Genomic DNA, 23,987 nt, shown 5'->3' with positions numbered 1-23,987 from the left:
ATATAAACATGCCTCATTCACCCATCACTGATTTCTATCTCCTGAATCGTTCATGCAAAGGTTGTGATATAAATGAGCTCCCTCATCCATGAAAAGCTCTGCCTGTGTGTATTGTGTTGTGTCATGCACCATAATCGTATCTCCCACCGACAACCAACATTTTCATAACCTGATAAAAGCATTTTGCATTTGCTCTGACAGTGTGCCCCAATCAAAACACCGTGTTTCCAGCTTCGGCAGCACCCCTGCCCAGACCAAACAAGTATGAGGTCAGGAGTCTGGAAACACTCTTTACGTTTTCTACACCAGAGGGGATGCAGTTAGTGGTGCAGCATGGACATAGAAGCTGGAATAACCTGTCATGTAACAAATGTTTGTCTTTTAGGTGCAAGATCTCTCCTGTTCAAGTATATGAGCCAGTTGCTGATTACTGAATCTGTTTTTAGAAACACAGCAGAACTCTCAGGTATGGGTAAATTTTCCCTTTGCTGGTGTCTCCTGACCAACCAAGTATGCCAACAAAAATGACCTTTAGAGGTGGAAGGGTCATGGGGACAGCAATGGTTAGTCCCCACTCTGCACTTTTGCTGCCTCCCCAGCCTCTCTCTGGTCCTGAAAACCATGGTGAAACATCTTATATGTTTATTACATATATATTTGTTCTCCAGGACAGAGGCTATAGCCAGTGAGCATTGTGTTGCTGAGAAAGAGGAGACTTAGTCTGAAGTCTTTACGGTGAATCCCTTAATTCACAGCTGCTGATTCATTCTCTGCAAACTCAGGGGAAACAGATGTAGCCTTTCTCCTTTAATAGACCAAGATATAATATTTAACATGAGGTAATGAAGGAAATGACATATGAGAACTACCACTCAATAAATAACATTAGGAGTAGCTTAATAGTTTTTCTTTACCTACTAAAGGAAGGCATCAAACGAGCTATACTTACACTAGAGGTGATTACAAGATGAATATATTATGCAGATGTGACACGATGATGAATCAGGGTTATTTATGGGCAATAAATTACAAGAAATGTTCTGAATGCCAAATAATCAACAGAAATGATTATTACCTTTTCAGATGAAGACAAAATGGCTTAATCATAACCCTTTACCTTATAGAAGTTGTTCTTCCTGTTAACTGAAATAATAAGAGAGGACCAGAACCAAACTTCGAACATGTCTTCATGCAGAGATTCTTATCTGCAGATAGCAATGTCCATCTGAAACTTAGCCAAACTTAAATAAGAGGCATGTTTCTGCCTTAATAAATATTTTCTTCTTTTGCATTTCTCCAAAATAGTGTATATCCTTGATTTTATATATCTACATTTTTCCTTTTAGAATTGCTTTCATTTCCATTCTTTAGACACATCATTATTTTCAAATATTTTCTGCATATCATTGTAGCACCCAAATTTGTCAAATCATACCATTCTGGCATTATTCTTCATTTACCCTTTGAATTGCATGATCAGATTGAAAAAATATTTTTTGCATGACATGAAGGTTAGTATCTTGGGGGTGAGCCAATTCCTCAGTATTTGGGGGTTAGCACAAAACTAATACAATTCAAAAATCTTAAAATTGTGTGTGTGAAAAAATAATTTCCTTTCTAGCACCGGTTGTAATTTCTGGTCATCGAATCTCTATATTTTCCATACAAACATAAAAGTGTTTAAAATCCAAGGAACATACCAATAATATGGAGAAAAAATCTGTATTTTTCACAGAATGACAGAATCACAGAATTTCTAGGTTGGAAGAGACCTCAAGATCATTGAGTCCAACCTCTGACCTAACACTAACAAGTCCTCCACTAAACCATATCACCAAGCTCTACTTGTCTAAACGTCTTTTAAAGACTTCCAGGCATGGTGACTCCACCACTTCCATGGGCAGCCCGTTCCAATGCCTAACAACCCTCTCAGTAAAGAAGTTCTTCCTAACATCCAACCTAAAACATCCCTGGCGAAACTTTAGCCCATTCCCCCTCGTCCTGTCACCAGGCACATGGGAGAACAGGCCAACCCCCACCTCACTACAGCCTCCTTTAAGGTATCTGTAGAGTGTGATAAAGTTGCCCCTGAGCCTCCTTTTCTCCAGGCTGAACAAACCCAGCTCCCTCAGCTGCTCCTTGTAAGACTTGTTCTCCAGGCCACTCACCAGATTTGTCACCCTTCTCTGGACTCGCTCAAGCACCTCGATGTCTTTCTTGTAGTGAGGGGCCCAAAAGTGAACACACTACTCAAGGTGTGGCCTCACCAGAGCTGAAGATACTGTTGGCCTTCTTGGCCACCTGAGCACACTGCTGGCTCATATTCAGCCGACTGTCCGCCATCACTCCCAGGTCCTTCTCTGCCTGGCAGCTCTCCAACCACTCATCTCCCAGCCTGTAGTTCTGCTTGAGGTTATTGCGCCCCAGGTGCAGGCACTTGGCCTTGTTGAACTTCATACAATTGACCCCAGCCCATCAGTCCAGCCTATCCAGATCCTCCTGCAGAGCCTTCCTACCCTAGAGCAGATCGACACATGAACCTAACTGGGTGTCATCTGTGAACTTACTGAGGGTGCACTCGATCCTCTCATCCAGATCATCGATAAAGATATTAAAGAGGACTGGTCCCAGTACCGAGCCCTGGGGAACATCACTAGTGACTGGGGAGTGGGCCAGGGATGCCCGTGGGACTTTAACCCCCACCAGGGCAGGGGCATGAAAGCCATCAGAAGCAGCCAAAGGAACTGCTGAGTTATAGCCACCCCACAAACTCATGACTTCCATGTAATCATGAGTTAGAAAGATATTTTATGTGTGTTCTTTCTAGTGGGGTTTGGAGAGCTGTTTTAGATATGAACACATTTATTTACACCTTTCAATACCTTCCAAAGAACCTTAACCAATATTTGGAACAATTATATTGTTATTACGCAAAGTTTATTTCATATCTAAAATGAGAAAACTAAAGAGTTTTTTTTTAAAAAAAAAAGTCTTTTCTCAGGTTATACTTTCCATTTTGGCACGTGAGCACTAAAACTGATCAGAGCTGAATTAAAACAAATATAAACCAGAGAAGTGAAGAAAAAATTAGAACAGAAAGCTCTAAACTAATTTTTAAAACTCCATTAGGAAAGCAGTCCAGGTAAAGCCAGAGGGGCCTCGTGTTAGTTGCCAATGATAAGAGGAATGGAGTATATTGAGAACAAGATAGATTATATAGTTGAAGTCAGAGAGGCAGCTTGAGGGGTAGGAAACTCATTTATTTGCTAACAACAGTGTGCAATTATTATAAAATATGAGCACAATTATTTTTCCAATAAGCTGTGTTATCAGCAGTATAACACTTCATGTGAATCTCGGGTCATTAAAATATCACACCCCTTTATTGCACAATAGCTCAAATCTTTTCCACTTTCTACTAGTACTGTTGTAAGTCAACTTTCATGACAACTGCAAAATAAGCTTTAGCTCAGATGAGAAGAGCATGCCACTGATGCATGCAAGCACATGTACTCATGCACACAGGTACACACTTATCACTTTGGCATGTATTTATAATAGCCATGGCTTTTAATTAAGAATGAAGAATGCTTGAGATATTGGGTCACAATCTGCCTGTCACATCAATTTCTTGACCTGATTGTCAATACACTAGATATTAGCCAGTAGCACTAAGAAAGCAGAACCTCACTCCTTGCACTGTCTGTGATGAATTTTCAATGGGACACAAAATAACAACAACATAAGAACCATTGTCAGGGGTTCCCAGGGTGAAATTACATGACAGAAAAATCACCAAGAGCTGGGTCTTATAGACCCACCAGTGAGTCAACACCCTTGAAAATGTCCAGCACAGAATGGACTTGCCTGCTTCTGGTCAACCGACTACCACTGGAAGTGTCAATTGATTCATTCACCGAAAAGGATGAAAGTTAAAGGAGTGCCTGAAGAAATTAATTCTCAAGAGGGACATGTACATTCTTCAAACCTTTTCTAAAATCTCAGCATGGAATTGTCACGATGAGTGTATTTTAAAAATGTTTTTGCATCTTTGAATTTGAGTTGTTTAAGATTTAAAGATATACTAGACAATGAAGGTCAATCACTATGAAAATCAGGAATGGAAATTGAAAAATTCTCATCATTATTCGGGCCTTTTTTTCAGGTTAAATTAATATTTCAACGAGGAAAAAGTAAAAGCGTAATTTCTACAAATTTGGGGCATCAGCTCTCGTCTTTTTGCCTCTTGCACAAGTGTGCATTCTGCAACATGGCTGAAGCCAATCCAGATACACTAGAACAACAATGTTCTGAGTAAAGATCGTCACAAAGGAGAGAGCATGCTTCTGGCACAGGACATGTCCTTGTCCAGTTCTGCTAAGGATTCGTCCAGAATACTCCTTGAATTTTACAATGAAGCTCCTAGAAATGGAAAAAGCCCCAAAGGTCATTTCCATATGTGGTGTTTTTACCTTGCAAGGCAGTTGAAATCTGGAGGGAGTCCTGATGTGGTGCCTGCACTTCACAGCAGCAGGCACAGCACCGGTGTGATACCAGCGCTGTTCTAGCTCCAAGTGCAGACACACTAGCACAGCACTGTATGGGCTGCTGCAGGGAAAGTTAACTCCATCCCAGCCAGACCAAGCACACCCAGCCTGGGCAGAGACCCCAAATCCCCAGGCACTGAGCTGAGCCCCCGCAGCTGGGCAGCAGCACTCCTGAGCAGCAGAAGCTGCAAGAGGCAGCGGTCCTCTTTGAACCCATTTTACCTAACAGCAGGCTGCAGAAGTCCTCAAATGACTTCTCAGAAAAGTAACCACTGCTAACATAAAACCAAGCCCAAAGGTCATCTCTTTATTAGACAGAAGAGATGGAACCAAAGGCTAGCGTCCCCCAGCAAAGTTTTTCCGAGACACTCAGGAGAAGTTACTCAGGGACAGTGTTTGTTCAAACAGTCTGATTTATTGTCATTTTGCTTAAACTAATGGTCCTAGAACATTAACTACAAATCTATTTCTATTGACGTGACTAATCTATGCGGAAAACATCTCCTTACTAACAACCTTAACTATTTTGTCTTAACTACTTTGACTATTCCTATTAATCTATGCATCTAATCTTCAAATGTATTCTTCGGTGGAAGCTTGAAGATACGAGGAGAACCATGAACTTTGGCATTGGAGCAAGTGAGGGATGAAACAGGCAGGTTGTTCTCAAACATTGTCACAAACAACCCCACCTCTGCCTGCAGCTCTCTCATGAAAATGGTTCTCTGAATGGCGTTCGCTGATGCAGAGTTCTCCCCTGCCACCTCTTCCATAATGCTCTGCATCATAAGCAGCTTTGGCAGCAGAGACTTCCTGAGCAGGCTCACGAGCAGTTCTGGATCATGTTGGTCATTCAAGTTTATTTCTTCCTGTTCCTCCTCTTCCTCCCTCAACTCCTCCTCAACTTCTTGTTCCTCTTCTCCTCCATCGCCATCCTCACTGCTTGAGCTCCATGGCTCAGAATCACCATCGGTGTCATCTTTGATGTTCTTGGGCAGCCAGTACATGCCAAAAAGAGCCAGAAAAGCTTCCGAAAGTGCCCAGAACTGCCAGTGGTGGCACATGGCGAGGAACAGGAACACCGTGCTGTTTCTGGTCTGGGGTTCGGTTCCCTTCTCGATCTCCTGCAGCAGCACCTGCATCTCCTCCTGCAGCATCACTTCTCTTTTCTCTATAAGCTCTTGGGTGGCCTTGTCAGGCTGGTCCCCAACCTTGAGTGTGAGCTGCAGGAGGCCCATCACTGACAGGAGGCGGACGAGAAGAATAGCCATGGTCTGGAAGAGATGGGAGAGAAGGGGCTCAGCAGGGCTGGGTGCGAGGGAGCTGCTGGCTGGGGGAGAAGGGACAGGAGCCAGAGAGACGCGAGGGTAGGTAGGAGAGGGTGCAATGGAGCTTGGAGGCAGCAAGGGCAGGGTTTGGGAGCGCTGCACGTCCAGGGCTGCAGGCCCCCCCAGGCAGGTGTTTGTGCTCTCCCAGGCCCCAGCCCCTGTGGGGCAGCAGCGTCTCCTGGAGCCACGGGTGCCTGGCACATCCCCAAAGCCTCTGGGCACTTGCCCTGGCTGGGGCACCTCTGTGCCCAGCCCAAGGTCCTCCCCAGAGGGGCTGCGCCCTCATCCCAGACTTAGAAACCACCCTGGGGGCTGCCGTTTTTGCCCCTGACCCTGCCCTCGGCCAGCCTTCCCCCTGCCTGCTGCACTCACCGATGGCCTGCAGCGCACTGCATCACAGAGCCCCGCTGACCGTCCCCATGCCGACTCATCCCAGTTCCATTGTGGACACCAGAGCACCATGGTGACCACCGCAGCCCTGGGAGGCCCCAGCCCATGTCCCCAGTCTCGGCTCAGCATCACACAGCTGTCCCGTGTACCCCAAACCCCAGCCCTGGCCACCTCCCCAACCCAGTACACCATAAAAGTGATCAATTATCCTGGTCAGTTTGTTTTGCCATTCGCACTTAGTGTATTTCTTCTGTTCAGTATCGATGTCCTTGTACAGATGACTTGTGTACGAAGCTCCATGTATCTAGGTTAAATGATATCTTATACATCTATATTGTACAATCAATAGAGTGCAAACACTTGGCAATAAACATCTCTAATTGAAATTGAGTGGAATTTCCCTAGTACTTGGTCCCAGAGAAACTCTGGGACCAGTGCAGTAGAGACCAAGAGACTGTAGACAAGATTAGCATTCAGATTCCAAAAAAAAAAAAAAAAAATTAAAAAAAAGGATGGTGCTTTGCTTTTCTTACTTCTACAAGCCATAATGAGAATGGTTATTAGAAACCATGCTCACCTTCTATGTATTTTCCCTCCTGCTCTCCCGTTTTCCCCGTAGAATAGGCAGCTTAGTACTCCAAATGACATGGAAATAGAGCCACAAAAGGCTTTTAGTACTTAAATCTTGCTTGAGTCTGAAGTTGTGATCCTTTAAACCCTTTCTCATCTGTAGCTGAAAGCCTGGAAGCACATACACTTATTTAGTTCAGTGTCTGTATAAATCCGAATTAGGTTCAGTAGAAACAATGCTTCCAAGCCTTCAGTGCCCAGATCCTCCCTTCTCAGTCCACAGTTACATCCTTGCAGTGTTCGCAAGCTAGGTATCTTTCTGCCTGTGCTGGTGGAAAGCACCATTCTCCGGAGAACCATACCCATGTCAACTCAGGATGGTCACAGCATGGTGCAGTGATGGTCAAACAGTCACTCTGGATGGCAGAGGCTTACAAAACCTTAGCCTAATGTGATTGTTTAAATAGATGAGGAAAAGATTTTTAAAAAACAAAAACACACCACCTTTTCTAAGTCTAAACAAAATTAGGGAAAAAAAAAAAAAAAATGAAAATTCCAGAAAGGTTATCCTTTGTATGGTGACTCCAAATAAAACAAAATAAAATAAAATAAAATAAGACAAAATAAAATAATCAGAATTTCATCTTTAAGATGACTTAACAAAAATAGGAAAGAGTTTTTAATTCAGTGTATATTGCTAGGTATATCTGAAGACTTTCAATGGCTTTGCATATTCATAGCCAAAGGAAACACCATGTCCAGCTATGAAACAGATGGTATGGGAGGGCCCTAAGTGCTGGCATCTGCTGAATTTCCCCCAGGTAAAGTTACCTGCTCTCTGCCCAGAGACATCTGATCCTTTTGAACAAATAGCCTGGGAGTAACTTCTCATACTGAATATGGGGCAGCTCTTACCCTGGATAAAACCCTTGCAAAACCTTGTGAGCTCTGCTGAGTGCTGACAGCACCATGCCAGCACCAATACGGCACCAGTGCCCAGTTCAGGATGGCTCCCCTGAACTGGAACTGGGGTTCATCGGTCTATCCGGCAGCATGGCATGTGCAAGGAGGGGATGGAGCCTGTTTTGCCTGGAGTGGAATGGCTTGTGTCACCTGGGGAGCTGGAAAGCCACTCTTTGTTCTGTGATCAACCATTGCTCAACATGTGTCAGGTTCCACGTAATGTGCTTTTGTGGCAGAGGAGAGAAGGACGTCACAAAGCTAGCCAAAAAAAGAAATAAAGAGATTCAGACAACTCCAAGTGTGGCATTCTCTGCCAAGATTTTCTGCTTAATATGCAGCTGAATTAATTCACACATGGATTCACCCACTTAATAAAGCAAGCAGTTCTCCGTGCTCTTTCACTGAGGATTATTGAAGGGCAGATTGTCATTGATAATGATGACAGTGTAATGAGGCAAGCATGAACTCGCAGTGGTTCAGAGTGAAAAATCATGTATCCAGATCAAGAGCAGGCAGGGGAACTTTCTTAGTCTGACTGCAAGTAAGCCCCTGATGAACTTTAAAAACATTAATAATCTTAACTTTGTGTGCATGCAACACGATCCAGTCTTCACTGGGATGCTCTTTTTTTCAGAAGCTTTCCTGCCTATTTAGCCTGGACATCCAGAAGGTTATCCCTTCCCTCTGCTCTTGCTGTTTCCCTGGGAGAGTGTTGAAAGGAGTATGCGTAGCCCTGTTACCTGAAGGTCATGATGGCAATGGTCATACCTAGCAGGAAAATCAGGTGGTCTTGACCAGAATTTTGTAAGAGCTGCTTGCTCTAGACAAACACCACTGAAATCATCAGAAAAAGGATTCACTTTTCCTTGTCTTCCTGCACCTGAGTGTCTGTCAGACTTTTCCTGTTCTGTCTGAATGACAGGACTTGCACACAATCCGTAGTGATGCACATCTGTAAAGGCAAGGCTGAGCAGAGCAGCAAATAGGGAAAAACTCAGATCTGCAACTCACAGCATTGCTACAGTATGGCCAGGGAAGGCCATGGAGCTGAGGCTGCAGTATGGTGTGCCATCCCTGAGGTCAGAGATCACTTTCCTTCCAAGCACACACTGCTGATTGCTCCTCACCCCTTTCAGTCCCAGCATCTTAAATAACTGTTTTGCATTGGTTACTAAAACAAGTAATGGGCAGCTTCTAGAAAGGGTCAGTTGCCTTAGGGAAACAGATTCTTCTGAAAGCAGAAGCTAGGAAAATTCAACTTGAAACTGAAGTGCAATTAATCATCACTGAGGTATTGTGGCAATTCAGCTAGAGATGTGACAGATTCCCTGACATTGGAGGTATTTTTCCTTGGATTTCAAATCTCTGGAATGGACAATGTAGTGAAACCTAGCCAAGATTTTTCTTGCAGGAATTACTGAACAAACTCTCAATATGGCTTGTTAAGATAAATGACCATAGAAGTTATTTTGTTAATTTAAAAATTATTCTCTTTTTGAAAACATTGCAAGATATCCCACTGGGGAAAAAAAAAAAAAAAAAAAAAAAAAAAGCAATGTTCAGATGAGTCTAGATCAGTTCATTTTATTGAAGTCAGAAAAAACAGATTTTTTTTTTTTTACATTCTGTTAAACCTGCTCATCCAATTTCATATGTCTCATTTCCTGACTCCCTGAAAGACCTAATGGGCACTCAGGATACTTCATTGTCACATTGTCTATCTGTCTGATGGAAACAAAAAATGCACTCACTAATGACTTCTGGCTTAGTGTAACCCCTGCCAAGAGAGTGAGGCTCCCCTACTGGCCTCTGCCTGTCGTCTGGTTATTTATATCTCCACGTGCAGTTGATATTTAAGGTAGCCAAGATGTGCTAAAAGCATAGGGCAATTAAAACAAATGTATCATGTTTCTCTCCTAGGTCTGTCCACATAGCCACTATTTAATGAAGCTTAGTGTTATCTGACAGTCCTTCAACTTTCTTGTAATTAACTTGCAGCACTTCAAACAAACCCTTTGAACACGGTAGGGCTGTCTGTGAATGCAGTGCTTTGCATGCTACTTCAGAAGACATTGACCTTCCTGGCATGACTGTGAGGCCAGTTCTTTAGTTTCTGTTTCCATTAATTGCTCTCTCCCTTGGGAATTGTAGCGGGACTTTTCCCTAACAAGAAATTATGTCATACTTTCATGAGAAGACATGGCAGGGTACTTTACATTCTCCAGAATTCAGAATATTAATGTGTGGCTTTATCAACCCCTATTCCTTGTTTTTATTAGCTACAGGTCACATTCTCCCTTCCAAAGGGTGGCCAAAATAATGGTGAATGTCTTCAAAATCAAACTGGAGTCTCTGGGATCCTCTTTTTTTTTTTTTTTTGTCTTTCTTTTTTTTTTTTTTTTCTTTTCCAAAACGTGTGTCCTTCGCCATTCCAAACAGATGTACTGGGTCTGGCTGGGATGTTAACTGTCCATGCAGCAGCCCATACAGTACTGTGATCTGCACTTGGAGCCAGAAGAGAACTTCAAGGACATGGCCAAGCATCACTTGTTGATGGGAAGTAGAGAGTAATTTCTTTCCTCTGCACTTCCACAGAGCCTTTGTTTGTTGGATTGTTTTATGTTTGTTTCTTTTGTTTTGTTTTCCCTGTCCCCCTCACCATTTTTTTCAATTAGTTACATTGTTTAATAATAATTTTCCTTAAGAATAATTTTTTTCCTTTAACTAAATTATCCTTAACTCAACCCATGAGTTGTTTCTTTCTTTCTCTTCTTCCCTTCCCCTCCTCTTTTGTGGAGGGGGAGTGAGAAAGTGGTTGTGGTGGAGTTCAGCTGCCTAGCAAGGTAAAACCAACCCACCGGGGAATGGGGCTGCAGCTTTCCCCTTGCAGGTTCAAGCAGTAGCAAAGCTGAGCACGTGTCCCCGAGAGGCACGGGAAACACTCAGGCAGAGACAGGGCCCTAAGGTGACCGGCTTGTTGGGTTTGTGCTTTACGCATTGCGGTGGCCAGGGCTGGGATTTGGGGTACACGGGACAGCTGTGTGATGCTGAGCCGAGACTGGGGACATGGGCTGGGGCCTCCCAGGGCTGCGGTGGTCACCATGGTGCTCTGGTGTCCACAATGGAACTGGGATGAGTCGGCATGGGGACGGTCAGCGGGGCTCTGTGATGCAGTGCGCTGCAGGCCATCGGTGAGTGCGGCAGGCGGGGGGAAGGCTGGCCGAGGGCAGGGTCAGGGGCAAAAACGGCAGCCCCCAGGGTGGTTTCTAAGGCTGGGATGAGGGCGCAGCCCCTCTGGGGAGGGCCTTGGGCTGGGCACAGAGGTGCCCCAGCCAGGGCAAGTGCCCAGAGGCTTTGGGGATGTGCCAGGCACCTGTGGCCCCAGGAGACGCTGCTGCCCCACAGGGGCTGGGGCCTGGGAGAGCACAAACACCTGCCTGAGGGGGCCTGCAGCCCTGGACGTGCAGCGCTCCCAAACCCTGCCCTTGCTGCCTTCAAGCTCCATTGCACCCTCTCCTACCTACCCTCGCGTCTCTCTGGCTCCTGTCCCTTCTCCCACAGCCAGCAGCTCCCTCGCACCCAGCCCTGCTAAGCCCCTTCTCTCCCATCTCTTCCAGACCATGGCTATTCTTCTCGTCCGCCTCCTGTCAGTGATGGGCCTCCTGCAGCTCACACTCAAGGTTGGGGACCAGCCTGACAAGGCCACCCAAGAGCTTATAGAGAAAAGAGAAGTGATGCTGCAGGAGGAGATGCAGGTGCTGCTGCAGGAGATTGAGAAGGGAACCAAACCCCAGACCAGAAACAGCACGGTGTTCCTGTTCCTCGCCATGTGCCACCACTGGCAGTTCTGGGCACTTTCGGAAGCTTTTCTGGCTCTTTTTGGCATGTACTGGCTGCCCAAGAACATCAAAGATGACACCGATGGTGATTCTGAGCCATGGAGCTCAAGCAGTGAGGATGGCGATGGAGGAGAAGAGGAACAAGAAGTTGAGGAGGAGTTGAGGGAGGAAGAGGAGGAACAGGAAGAAATAAACTTGAATGACCAACATGATCCAGAACTGCTCGTGAGCCTGCTCAGGAAGTCTCTGCTGCCAAAGCTGCTTATGATGCAGAGCATTATGGAAGAGGTGGCAGGGGAGAACTCTGCATCAGCGAACGCCATTCAGAGAACCATTTTCATGAGAGAGCTGCAGGCAGAGGTGGGGTTGTTTGTGACAATGTTTGAGAACAACCTGCCTGTTTCATCCCTCACTTGCTCCAGTGCCAAAGTTCATGGTTCTCCTCGTATCTTCAAGCTTCCACCGAAGAATACATTTGAAGATTAGATGCATAGATTAATAGGAATAGTCAAAGTAGTTAAGACAAAATAGTTAAGGTTGTTAGTAAGGAGATGTTTTCCGCATAGATTAGTCACGTCAATAGAAATAGATTTGTAGTTAATGTTCTAGGACCATTAGTTTAAGCAAAATGCCAATAAATCAGACTGTTTGAACAAACACTGTCCCTGAGTAACTTCTCCTGAGTGTCTCGGAAAAACTTTGCTGGGGGACGCTAGCCTTTGGTTCCATCTCTTCTGTCTAATAAAGAGATGATCTTTGGGCTTGGTTGTATGTTAGCAGTGGTTACATTTCTGAGAAGTCATTTGAGGACTTCTGCAGCCTGCTGTTAGGTAAAATGGGTTCAAAGAGCACCGCTGCCTCTTGCAGCTTCTGCTGCTCAGGAGTGCTGCTGCCCAGCTGCGGGGGCTCAGCTCAGTGCCTGGGGATTTGGGGTCTCTGCCCAGGCTGGGTGTGCTTGGTCTGGCTGGGATGGAGTTAACTTTCCCTGCAGCAGCCCATACAGTGCTGTGCTAGTGTGTCTGCACTTGGAGCTAGAACAGCGCTGGTATCACACCGGTGCTGTGCCTGCTGCTGTGAAGTGCAGGCACCACATCAGGACTCCCTCCAGATTTCAACTGCCTTGCAAGGTAAAAACACCACATATGGAAATGACCTTTGGGTCTTTTTCCATTTCTAGGAGCTTCATTGTAAAATTCAAGGAGTATTCTGGACGAATCCTTAGCAGAACTGGACAAGGACATGTCCTGTGCCAGAAGCATGCTCTCTCCTTTGTGACGATCTTTACTCAGAACATTGTTGTTCTAGTGTATCTGGATTGGCTTCAGCCATGTTGCAGAATGCACACTTGTGCAAGAGGCAAAAAGAGGAGAGCTGATGCCCCAAATTTGTAGAAATTACGCTTTTACTTTTTCCTCTTTGAAATATTAATTTAACCTGAAAAAAAAGGCCCGAATAATGATGAGAATTTTTCAATTTCCATTCCTGATTTTCATAGTGATTGACCTTCATTGTCTAGTGTATCTTTAAATCTTAAACAACTCAAATTCAAAGATGCAAAAACATTTTTAAAATACACTCATCGTGACAATTCCATGCTGAGATTTTAGAAAAGGTTTGAAGAATGTACATGTCCCTCTTGAGAATTAATTTCTTCAGGCACTCCTTTAACTTTCATCCTTTTCGGTGAATGAATCAATTGACACTTCCAGTGGTAGTCGGTTGACCAGAAGCAGGCAAGTCCATTCTGTGCTGGACATTTTCAAGGGTGTTGACTCACTGGTGGGTCTATAAGACCCAGCTCTTGGTGATTTTTCTGTCATGTAATTTCACCCTGGGAACCCCTGACAATGGTTCTTATGTTGTTGTTATTTTGTGTCCCATTGAAAATTCATCACAGACAGTGCAAGGAGTGAGGTTCTGCTTTCTTAGTGCTACTGGCTAATATCTAGTGTATTGACAATCAGGTCAAGAAATTGATGTGACAGGCAGATTGTGACCCAATATCTCAAGCATTCTTCATTCTTAATTAAAAGCCATGGCTATTATAAATACATGCCAAAGTGATAAGTGTGTACCTGTGTGCATGAGTACATGTGCTTGCATGCATCAGTGGCATGCTCTTCTCATCTGAGCTAAAGCTTATTTTGCAGTTGTCATGAAAGTTGACTTACAACAGTACTAGTAGAAAGTGGAAAAGATTTGAGCTATTGTGCAATAAAGGGGTGTGCTGAGCACCTGCTGCCCAGCTGCAGGTGCTCAGCACAATGCTTGGGGATCCGGGGTCTCTGCCCAGGCTGGGAGTGCTGGGTCTGGCTGGGATATTAACTTTCCCTGCAGCAGCCCACGCAGTGCTATGTTCTGCACTTGGAGCTAGAACAGCAGTGGTATCACAACATTGCTGGGGCTTCTGCTGAGCAGTGCTGGCTCTGCATCTGGACTCCCTCCAACTCCCAAAGGGCTAGCAGTCTGGGGGCTAGTAAAAAGTACAGAAGGGAAAAATTGGAAGAGGGGAGCGGTGGGCTCTCACTGTGAAAACATCTGTCTTCTGAACATCTACGTGAGTTGAGGCCCTGCTTCAAGGACGTTGTCAAGCATCACTCGTTGGTAGGAAGTAGAGAGCATTTTCTTTTCTCTGCACTTCCACATGGCCTTTGCTTGTTGTTTTTGTTTGGTTGGTTGTGTTTGTTGTTGCTGTTTTTGTTGTTGTTGTTGTTTTCTCTTTTCCCCTTTCCTTTTCCCTTTATTTATATTGTTTAATTTATAATAATTTCTCCATAATAATTATTTTTTCCTTTAATTTAATTACCGTTATTTCAACCCATGAGTTGTTTCTTTCCTTTTCTTCTTCCCTTGCTCTTCTGAGGAAGGGGAGTGAGAGTTGTTGAGATGGAGTTCAGCTGCCTAGAAAGGTAAAACCACCACAACAGAGCTGAATGACAAAGCCTTGGATAATACTTTGAGTGATGCCTGACAAAAGAACATTAATTCCAACTATAAGAGGCACTTTCACTTATTGACCAAAATGCTAAATGCCATCTGTTAAAATCCTGCTTTGTTTCTCCCAGGTTTAACATTTCGTACCTGTGACAATTAGTAGTTATGAAGCAAGCCATGTTCTGTTTCCTGCATTCACTCCTCATTTTCTCTCTTGGACTAGTTGATACACCCAAAGAGATAAAGCTGAAGGACTTATACCCCTTGAGATGGGAGAGTGTGCCTAGGTCACCCTTATCCTCAGAGACGGCTTTAAAGGGGTGTTGTGCTGGATTAAAAGGAAGATCCTTTACCCCTTCCTCACCATAACCTGTATGTAAAAAGCCTTCCCATCAACATAAGGATTGTTTTGATGAGGAGATGCAGATGCAGAGTGCACTGATTTTCACTAGCTGAAGGCTATGCTCATTCTTACCAATTAGTTATTTTTCAAGTTCAAAAATATTATGTACACGCTTGAGAAATTGTGGGTGTCCAAGAAGCTAAATACTCTACCAGCTAGTGCTACTTGCTGTAATAGGCAGAAGAGGATGACTCTAAGACTTCTGTTTGGTCAATGACTTGTTAGCTATCAGTTATCAGCGATGATTTGCTACAACAACTTAAAAATAACTTAGAAAACACCCTTAAATCTAGCTGTAAAACGACAGAAAAGGAGCCATAGTGATAGTTCTTGCATAGTTTCCTGAAATCATATTTGACAACACAATTACCATGGCAACAATATATAAGTGCTTTGTCAGTCCATGACCCATTAATGTACAGTATAGCCCTGTTGTTTGTGCATTTGCACTGTAGAAACCCTTCACAAACATTTGCAGACTCTTTCTGTGGTTTTTCCTGTCTCTTGTTAGGACATTAGTTAATAATCCAAATTTATACAGCTTTACCTAAAATATCCAAGAGAGCAATTCATCTCTATTCAAATTCATCTCAATTCAAATACATCTACCTTGTCAGATGTATTTGCCACTGGAAAACTCAAATTCAGTTCTTGAGCATACAGCTGTTCTTTGTAAGACATTTCAAAACCTTCTGTACCATTAATATACAGTGTTTCTTTTCAGCTCCTCTAATGGCTCCTCAAAGTATGCCCGTTGAGCGAAACACAACTTTATTTGTCATTCAGTAGCTATAATTGCTATTAGTATCCCCATTCAATACATTGTCAAGCTTCAGGTGTTGTTTTTTGTTTGTTTGTTTGTTTTGTGTTGTTTTGTTTTTCCTATAAATTGTTTTGCCCCACTCCACACCCATTTCTCTTGTCTCTCTTTTTTGTTCCTTTTTGTGAGTGAACATTTCCTCACAACTTTGCAGTAGTCCAGTTTGCTGGACCTTACACTTTCCCCTTTGCTTTCACCCTTTGACTTCACAAATGAAGATTCACATGTATGGTGAGAGAGCTAAGAAGGGACAGAGTCTGACCACACCTTCTACAAATACTACATATCAGTACACAGTTAAACAAGGCTGGGAGCAGAGAAGATGATGGAATACTTTGACCTGAAGCTGGGAAAATCCATACAAGAGCCTGTCTTAGTCCTTGTCTGTGTCAGGCAGACCAGGGACTTGAATTACACAATCACAGCATGGTTCAGGTTGGATGGGATCACTGGGCATCCTCTGCTCCAACCCCTGCCCAAGCAGGGACACCCAGAGAAGGCTGCCCAGGGCCATCTCCAGGTGGATTTTGAAGATCTCTAAGAAGGAGACCCAGCAACTACTGCTTAAATTAGCACCTTTGCTACATATTTCAAGGTAATACTGTTTTCCACTGCTTGGAAAGTGCAAAGAAGTGTTTGGCCTCAGATAGTGTTCCACAGATTTTGAAGAATTAGCTCTCAGATGAGAAACAGGGTTATGGAGACTAAAAATTAAATCAAATGAGTTGTCATGAAACAGGATCTCAAGAAACTGTTGTGGAGAACAGAATATGCTTGCTATCTTATAGATGTGCTCAGGCAGAGTAACTAATAACTTGTCATCTATGTCCAATTGCATTCTGTATAGTAAACTAATAACATAATGGAAATTGTTAGCTTACCTGAAGATATTCATAACCAATAGCCTGTGTGACATTCAGTGTGAGTGCACCAGCAGACCATACAAATAGAGCAATTCATAGTCAAGAAGAAGCAGCCAGACAAGACTGAAGAGGGTGACATAACATCCTGTAGCCACCTCTAGCAAGAGTTTTCATATTATCTTCATCCTTCATATCCCCCCTGTTCTTCTAAGGATGAATGCTGGGGTGAAAAAACCTTTGAGAGAAGAACCCAAAATTCAAGTTCTCCCATGGAGTCATCAAATAAATTTGCATTCGTATTCCCAATCTGAATGATAGAATAGAGAGGAAGGAACTTGCTGAGGTGGCTGCCTGGTGGGAAACCCTAAATAAGAACTGTCCATTCTAAAGGGGGAATCTTGTCACTAGTACTAAAACCTCTAGGTTATTGTGTGTTTCTTTTTTTTGTCTGGGGTACATCCTGTGACTCTGAAGTAAAAGCAAATGATCACTGAGAAGAACATGCTGCTAAGAAACAATCCTGACTGTATGTATTTGTTTAACTCAAAATCTTTTTTTTCCCACTTTGTAATGAGAAGCTTGACCTTAAAGTTTCAGTGAGTAAACTCTTGCAGTACTTTAGCATTACTCCTGTTTATTACCTATTGCCTCAGTGGCAGAGTAAATTATAGACTAACTGAGAAATGTATAATGGTCTGTTTTCCAAAAAGTAGAAAATAAAAAAGGAAAAAAAAAAAATCTGTGTGTGCAGGCAGTCCAGAGAAGTCTATACCACAAGGCACACAGTGTTTTGAGTGTCTTCTGAAAAATTGCAAAGGATTTTTAGGGGGATTGCTATCAGGAAGTGCCCAGTTTTGGAGAAAAATCCCCTTCTGCCCTTGCCTAGGTAATGCACGCCCCTCAAGGAAGAGAACAAGCAGAAATAATAATAAGAAGAAGAAGACGAATTTCCCCATTTGGAACAATCCCCATTCATCATATTTGCTTAAAAAATAAAAACAACAACAACAAACACACACACACAAAACCACCACTAACAACAACAACAACAAAACAGATTGTATCTCCAAAGCTTCTTATATCACATGACTCATGATCTGTCCTTGGGGATGCTTTTTTTTTTTTTTTCCAAAAATCTCTTGTATGAATGGACTTCATACGGAGTTACCATCATTTTCTTGCAAAGAATATCTTTCAGGAAGATAATACTCAGCAAGGCCTTCACCCCACAGAATGGTTCAGACATCAGTCTGCTTACAGAGTCTGAACTTCCCAATGGTAATGATTTCACCTTATTGTTAGGGACAAGAAGGAACTATAGCATAAAAAATGGACACAGGGTTACTAGGACAACCAATACATTTTTATGTCCCACATCCTTAACCACTAAAGAATCTCCCCATGCCATTTTAGGTAACACCAAGGACAATAATTTGGAGGAAGATAGACATTAATTCTGTTGTTGGCTAGATTGTACTTCTCTGCTTTTTGAAGACAGAAGCAGTTTCAACAATTTCCCAGCTAAATGACTTGAACATCATAAAGTCCTTGATAAAAATGTTGCAACTTATCATGGTAAGTCTTTCAGACTGCTAAGGTAGAGGTGATCTGCTCCCCTGGCATGAGGACATTAATCTCTCAAAACACTAAGGCCAAAGAAGATATGGCAATTTTGATTTCTCTACATATATAGTGTTAGCTATCTAATCTTAGCTTCATTTTTCTTTCTTGGTATCCAAGGAGAAGAATAAGAGGAAAGCTATGACTTCTTTTTTTACAGGGTTCAGCATTAAACTCTTCCAAAGCCTATCTGCTTGGGAAATGCTAACATGCAACAGCCTTACAGGGTTTATAGACCACCTCTTGCTCCGTCTTGACAGCTCAGCAAGGTGACCAAATGATACAAAAACCCAAGTAAGGTTTTGGCAGATTTAGAAAATGAGTTAGTCCTTGCATCAATCATCAAAAAATCTTTTGCTGTGAATGACAAAAATGTTAACTGTCAGATGAAATAACTAACGGGAGATAAAATGGACTGAGTTTGAATCAGGAAGGCTGTGTCTCATACATATGTAATACAAATGATCTTTTAGGATATGTAGGACAACTATGGGAACTGCATTGCTGGAGGACTTGACAGAACTACCACAGCCTGGTTTAGAGTTGACTGAAGTCACAGAAGTCATAAGAGTTTATAAGAGCCGTGCACTCTCTGTGCACGGCTTGTGTATCAAATGTCATGCTACTAAATTTCTAGATTTTTAATCTAGAAATTGTTACACTCAATTTTGCTTACATACAAAGAAGCAACACACCTTATACATAAAGCCAACAGGGTTTTTGTTTGTTTGTTTGCTTTCTTGTTTTATTAGAATAATTGAAGTCTTAGTGTAATCATAACTAGTCCAGATTTAATTATTATAGGTAATGAAAGAATAACAATACTGTCAGAACTGATAAACAAACACTCATTTTCTACTCTTTTTGAGGTGTTAGGCAGACCAGTTTCCTGTTCCTCTGGTTCTTATTGTAGGTGGTTTCATTCTGATGATGATAGAAGCTTTAAGCACAAGTCATCAACACTTTGAGTTTTTTTATGTAAAGAATATAATGTTCATATTAATAGTTTATTCTTCCTCACCCTAGAATCCACCTGGGGTCATTTTTATATTTGCTAACATGCTTTCATACATTTACTCATTAGCTACAGACACTTAGACAACAACAACAAAAAAAAAAAAAAAAAAAAAAAGGCTTTACAACAAAGGCGGCAGTATCATGCTATAGAACTACTAGGTTAAAAAATTATAAAGGTACATATTTTTCAAATAAAATGCTCAATGAAGAACAGTTTACCTCTGTTGATGATAGTTGGGCTCTTTCTGTCACTAGAAATATATTTTTCATAGCTAGGAAATTTCCTCAAAAACTATTGCTTTGTACACCACATCTGCAGTTCCCTGTCCTACAAAATATAATTCTGTACTATTTGTAAAGCTAGAAAAAAACTAATAGGGAGTAGTCAAACGGTGTTGTTTGCTCTGGGAAGAGCCTACCAAATCAATAAATAAAAAATCAGCAGCATTCCCTTCAATTTCTGTGAAATGGTATTTCAGGGGCAGAAAGAAAGGTCAGGCTTCCACTCATAAATCCGCTTCCCATTAGTGTCAGTGCAAAATTAAAGTGACTTGAAGGTAATTGAATGATGTTGTAAATGTATGGAGAAATATAAGCAAATTGTGGACTGTGGACAAAACTCTTCTCCCTCTGGAAGCTACTTAAACTAGCAGAATAAATCACAAATTCGCAGAACACTTGAGGCAGGAAGGCACCTCTGGAGATCATCTAGTCCAGCTTCATGCTCAGAGCAGTCAGCTACAGCACATTTCTCAGGACTACATCTACCAGGTTTTGGGTACCTCCAGGGATATAAATTCCACAGCTTCTTTGGGCCACCTGCTCTAGCACTCACTCAGTCACCTGATTCTTCTTACGTTCAAGTGGAAAGTCTTGTGTTTCAGTTTGTGCCCATCACTTTCTGCCCCCTCTTGGGCACCAATGTGAAGAGGCTGGATCTCTTTTCTTTACTCCCTCTGTTCAGGTGTTTATGGACATGGTTAAGATCCATCTCTTCTCCCAGCTGATCAGTCCTGATTTCTCATCTTCTCCTTGTATGAGAGATAGTCCAGTTCCTTAACCATCTTAGTGGTCCTGAACTGGACCTTCTCGGGGAGCCCAGAACTGGACCCAGCACTCCAGATGTGCCCTCACCAGAGCTGAATAGAGGGGAAGGATCACCTCCCTTGACCTATTAACAAGGCTCCTCCTAAAGCAGCTCAAGAGGCAGTTGATCTTTTTTGTTGCAAGGACACATAGCTGGCTTATGTTTAACTTGGTGTCCACCAGGATCCCCAAGCCTTTTCTGCAGGAGTTTTGTATCACTTGCATACTCACTGGAGGTGCACTTCACCCTGTTGTCCAGGTCACTGGCTCTAGTATGAGTCTGTGGAACACACCATTAGTGAATGGCCTCTAGTTTGCCTTTATGCTGCTGATTGCAACACTCTGAGCCTGGCACTTCAGCCAGTTTCCACGTCTCACTGCCCATTTATCTAGGCCACACTTCAAAAGCTTGTCTATAAGGTTGCTACAGGAGACAGTGTCAAAAGCCTTGCTAAAGTTGATATAAACAATACATACTGCTCTCCTCTCATCCAGCAAACCAGCAATCTTGCTATAAAGGGCTGTCAGGTTGGTCAAGCAAGTTTTCCCCTTCATAAATCTATGCTGACTACTCCCAGTCATCGTCTTGTCCAGGACATGGAAATAGCTTTTGTGTTGCTCTCTTTTCCAAAGCAGAGATCTTACCTTAGATGTTTCCCGATAGCTGTGGCTATTTTGGTCAGGTGAGGAGGAGAAAAAAAGGAAAGACCATTTCAAAGGCTTTCTTTTGCTTTATGCATGTTAAAGAAACTATAGCTAGGTGGAGTAGAGAAACTATGACTACATCTATACCAGTATATTATAAAGGGAAATTTGCAGAAATCCAGGTTCAAAATCTCCTCCCATACTGATGAGCTGTTAGAAAAGCAGTGCTCTCCAAAGGGATAGGTTTGAGAGCTAGGACAGACTAGGAGGGGCTGGTCCTAAACACACAGAGAAGCAGGCTACTGCCCAGCTGTTGACAGACAGCAGAGAATCCACCTCAGAGGTATTAGCACATGTTCTCTAGGTGGGTGACTAGAAACTCCAGCTGGGGTCCCTGTCCTGCGAGACCCTTGTGTTAAAGACTGCTGTGGTATGGAACCTAAAAATGAGAGATCCTATACTCAAGATTTATATAATATTCCCCCTTATAGATGTAGGTCACCAAAAGTGTGGAAGAACAGCCATAAATCACCTTCCTTTTATTGAATTACTGTGGTTTAATCACAAAAAAAAGTGTGCTTGTGCAACAATACCTCCAGGTGTCAGCTCTGCAGGACCTGCTTCACAGCATTCTTGGTGGCCAAAAACAACTGGTGTTAGTAGGAACAGGCACACCAGGCACACTTTGCAGCTGGGGCCTCAGCTCTGAAGGGTTCAAACACCAAAGTCAGAGCCCTGAACTGCAGCGGGAGATCAGGTAAAGGCAATCCTGTCTCAAAAGAAATGCCATTATGTTTTGGCAGTGTCCAATTCTTGATGAACATTTGGGGAACTGAATCTTGCAGCAGCTGGAGGTTGAGCATTCTCCAAACACAGTGGGCTGTATTACACAGTGCATTAATTCAACCCTCTGTCTTGAAGTCAGTGATATCTTGAGTAAAAGTATGTGTTTGGGAGAAATAGCTAAAGCTTTTGTGAAAAGCACAAATGACCAGCCAAGCCTCCAGAGGTTCCTTTTAGAAACACAGAGGATGGGTGGGAGGTTGTGTTACATCATGCTTATAATCCCGTTGACATTTTCCTTCTCAACAGACATGCAGGATTTTTGTGTGTGTATGTGTGTGTGTGTGTTGGGGGGGGGGGGGGGGGAGGTGTTCTTTTTTTCTTTTCTATTTCTCCTCCATACTATTTTGTAAAGTTTTCACATCTTTTCTCTGGGAGAAGCAAAAAAACCTAGTACTTCTACACTGCAACTCTTCATGAAACAAAACAGCCAAATTTTTTTGATTCCTTTAATGACAAATTGTCACCCTTTCCTTTTTCACTCACCTATCAGATAAGTAAGCCGAGAAAAACTATGGACTCTTTAGATAGGTAAAGACTGCTAACGACTATCCTATGGATCTCAGCTGTTCTGAGAACAACCTCTATAATCTGACCAGGCTGCTCTATTTCAGGCCTAGATACACGTGAAACTTTACTCTGCCTCTGTGATAGGTGAGATTTAGGTAAATTCTCTCTCTGCTTTGCACCCTCCTTCCTCCTCACGGGGAAGACATCCAGCCACAGTGGTCTGAAGGAAGCATCAGTTTGGTTCCTGATGTTGACAATAGGTGGAGCAGAAATCAGGGTGTTCCAGGCAAAAATTGTGTACCATAGCATCTAAGTAGTTTTGAGGAGCTAAATGTCAAGTGAAGTTGTGTGACTATGTTGTTTGGAGCATAATAATTACCAAATTTTGTCTATTTTGTTGTTGTTTTAACCTTGATTGGGTTTGGATGTAAAAGTGGTTTTGATGTAATATTGATGTAATAACATAATATTCTAATCTGGTTATTATTATTATTTTATTAATATTCTTTTTTATTAAATCTTCCTTTCGGACTCTCAAAAATGCTTTCCAAATTGCTCAACAGTATTCACATTCATGCTTCATACCTGTTGCACTTTAGTAATACTAATGATAATGGTCAACTTTCATGAGTTTAAGGGATCAAAAATGTCTCTTAAGTAACTATAAAATGCTGCAAACGAAGTTTTACCCGAAATGAATGTTTCCTCCAAGGAAACCAGTCCAACTGATATTTTACTGAACTTGTTCTGCCTGTGGGCAATCTTAATAGCTCTCAGAAAAGTAATCCACACCAAAGGTTTGAGTTATAAGGCAGAAAGCTGGAGGAAATTAGGTTTATTTTGCTGCTAATAGAAAGAGGCAAGATCCTATAGTAAATTATCTGTTTTTCACTTTTAAATGATTGAAAGATATTAATAAAACTTAAGACACAGAATGATCTTGCTTTTGCTATAAACATGAAAGGACACTGTATACTAATGGCAGACTTCTGGGATAACCATAAAATGGAATTTAATGAAATTGCTTCAGAGAAATGCAGCAATAAATACATGTAATGAACCAGCAAACGGAGACAGAAGGCAAGGTGCTTCCATACATATGAGTCAATAAGTGCATTAGTGACAGGAAGAATAGGGTCTTGGAGAGAAAATTGTTTAAAGTGATCAGAAAAGAGAAATCATTTTCACACAATCCCACCAAGAAATCTCTTTCTTCCTGCTTATATTAGAATATCTGCACTTATTAGAAATCTGAAGAGGCCAAAAATTGTAGTTAAAATACTATATGCTCTTACTGTCAGATGAAAGAGCTGTGTGTTGACATGTGCTATGAAATGAGGTTGTTCATCTGCCTGTATTGCTTTATCAACCAGCATACAAAACTCAGTGCTGCTGAGGGAATAGCAGCCTCAAGATGACCATAGCTGGAGTTTAATGTTAAAAGATGCATCACTTCTGATGGAACCCATGCTAAGTGAACCAGAAACTCTTTGGCACTTACATCTGTGTGGTGCATGGTTTCCACACAGCTGGTTACAACATTCCTCTTCTCGTGAGCTCAGGCTGCAAGGGTAATTTGTAATATACCAAGCCCAGAAGCACATAGTCA

General features: G+C 42.5%; 2 protein-coding genes across 2 annotated transcripts; one reads left to right on the top strand and one right to left on the bottom strand.

The window, feature by feature from the left end:
- Positions 1–4,794: 4,794 nt before the first annotated feature.
- LOC140001466 (uncharacterized) lies at positions 4,795–6,296 on the bottom strand. Its single transcript, XM_072033072.1, has 2 exons — positions 6,248–6,296; positions 4,795–5,821 (listed from the first exon to the last, which is right to left on the bottom strand). Exon 2 carries the CDS (start codon positions 5,816–5,818, stop codon positions 5,114–5,116), a length of 705 nt encoding a protein of 234 aa, XP_071889173.1. The 5' UTR covers positions 5,819–5,821; positions 6,248–6,296; the 3' UTR covers positions 4,795–5,113.
- Positions 6,297–10,940: 4,644 nt separating this feature from the next.
- LOC140001465 (uncharacterized) lies at positions 10,941–12,436 on the top strand. The gene is made up of 2 exons (XM_072033071.1): positions 10,941–10,989; positions 11,416–12,436. The coding sequence occupies exon 2, from the start codon at positions 11,419–11,421 to the stop codon at positions 12,121–12,123; it is 705 nt and encodes a 234-aa protein (XP_071889172.1). The 5' UTR covers positions 10,941–10,989; positions 11,416–11,418; the 3' UTR covers positions 12,124–12,436.
- Positions 12,437–23,987: the final 11,551 nt, after the last annotated feature.

This window comes from Anas platyrhynchos, chromosome 1, assembly GCF_047663525.1.
Source record: "Anas platyrhynchos isolate ZD024472 breed Pekin duck chromosome 1, IASCAAS_PekinDuck_T2T, whole genome shotgun sequence".
Taxonomy (NCBI): Eukaryota; Metazoa; Chordata; class Aves; order Anseriformes; family Anatidae; genus Anas; species Anas platyrhynchos.
This window is presented reverse-complemented; position numbering and strand designations above follow the sequence as displayed.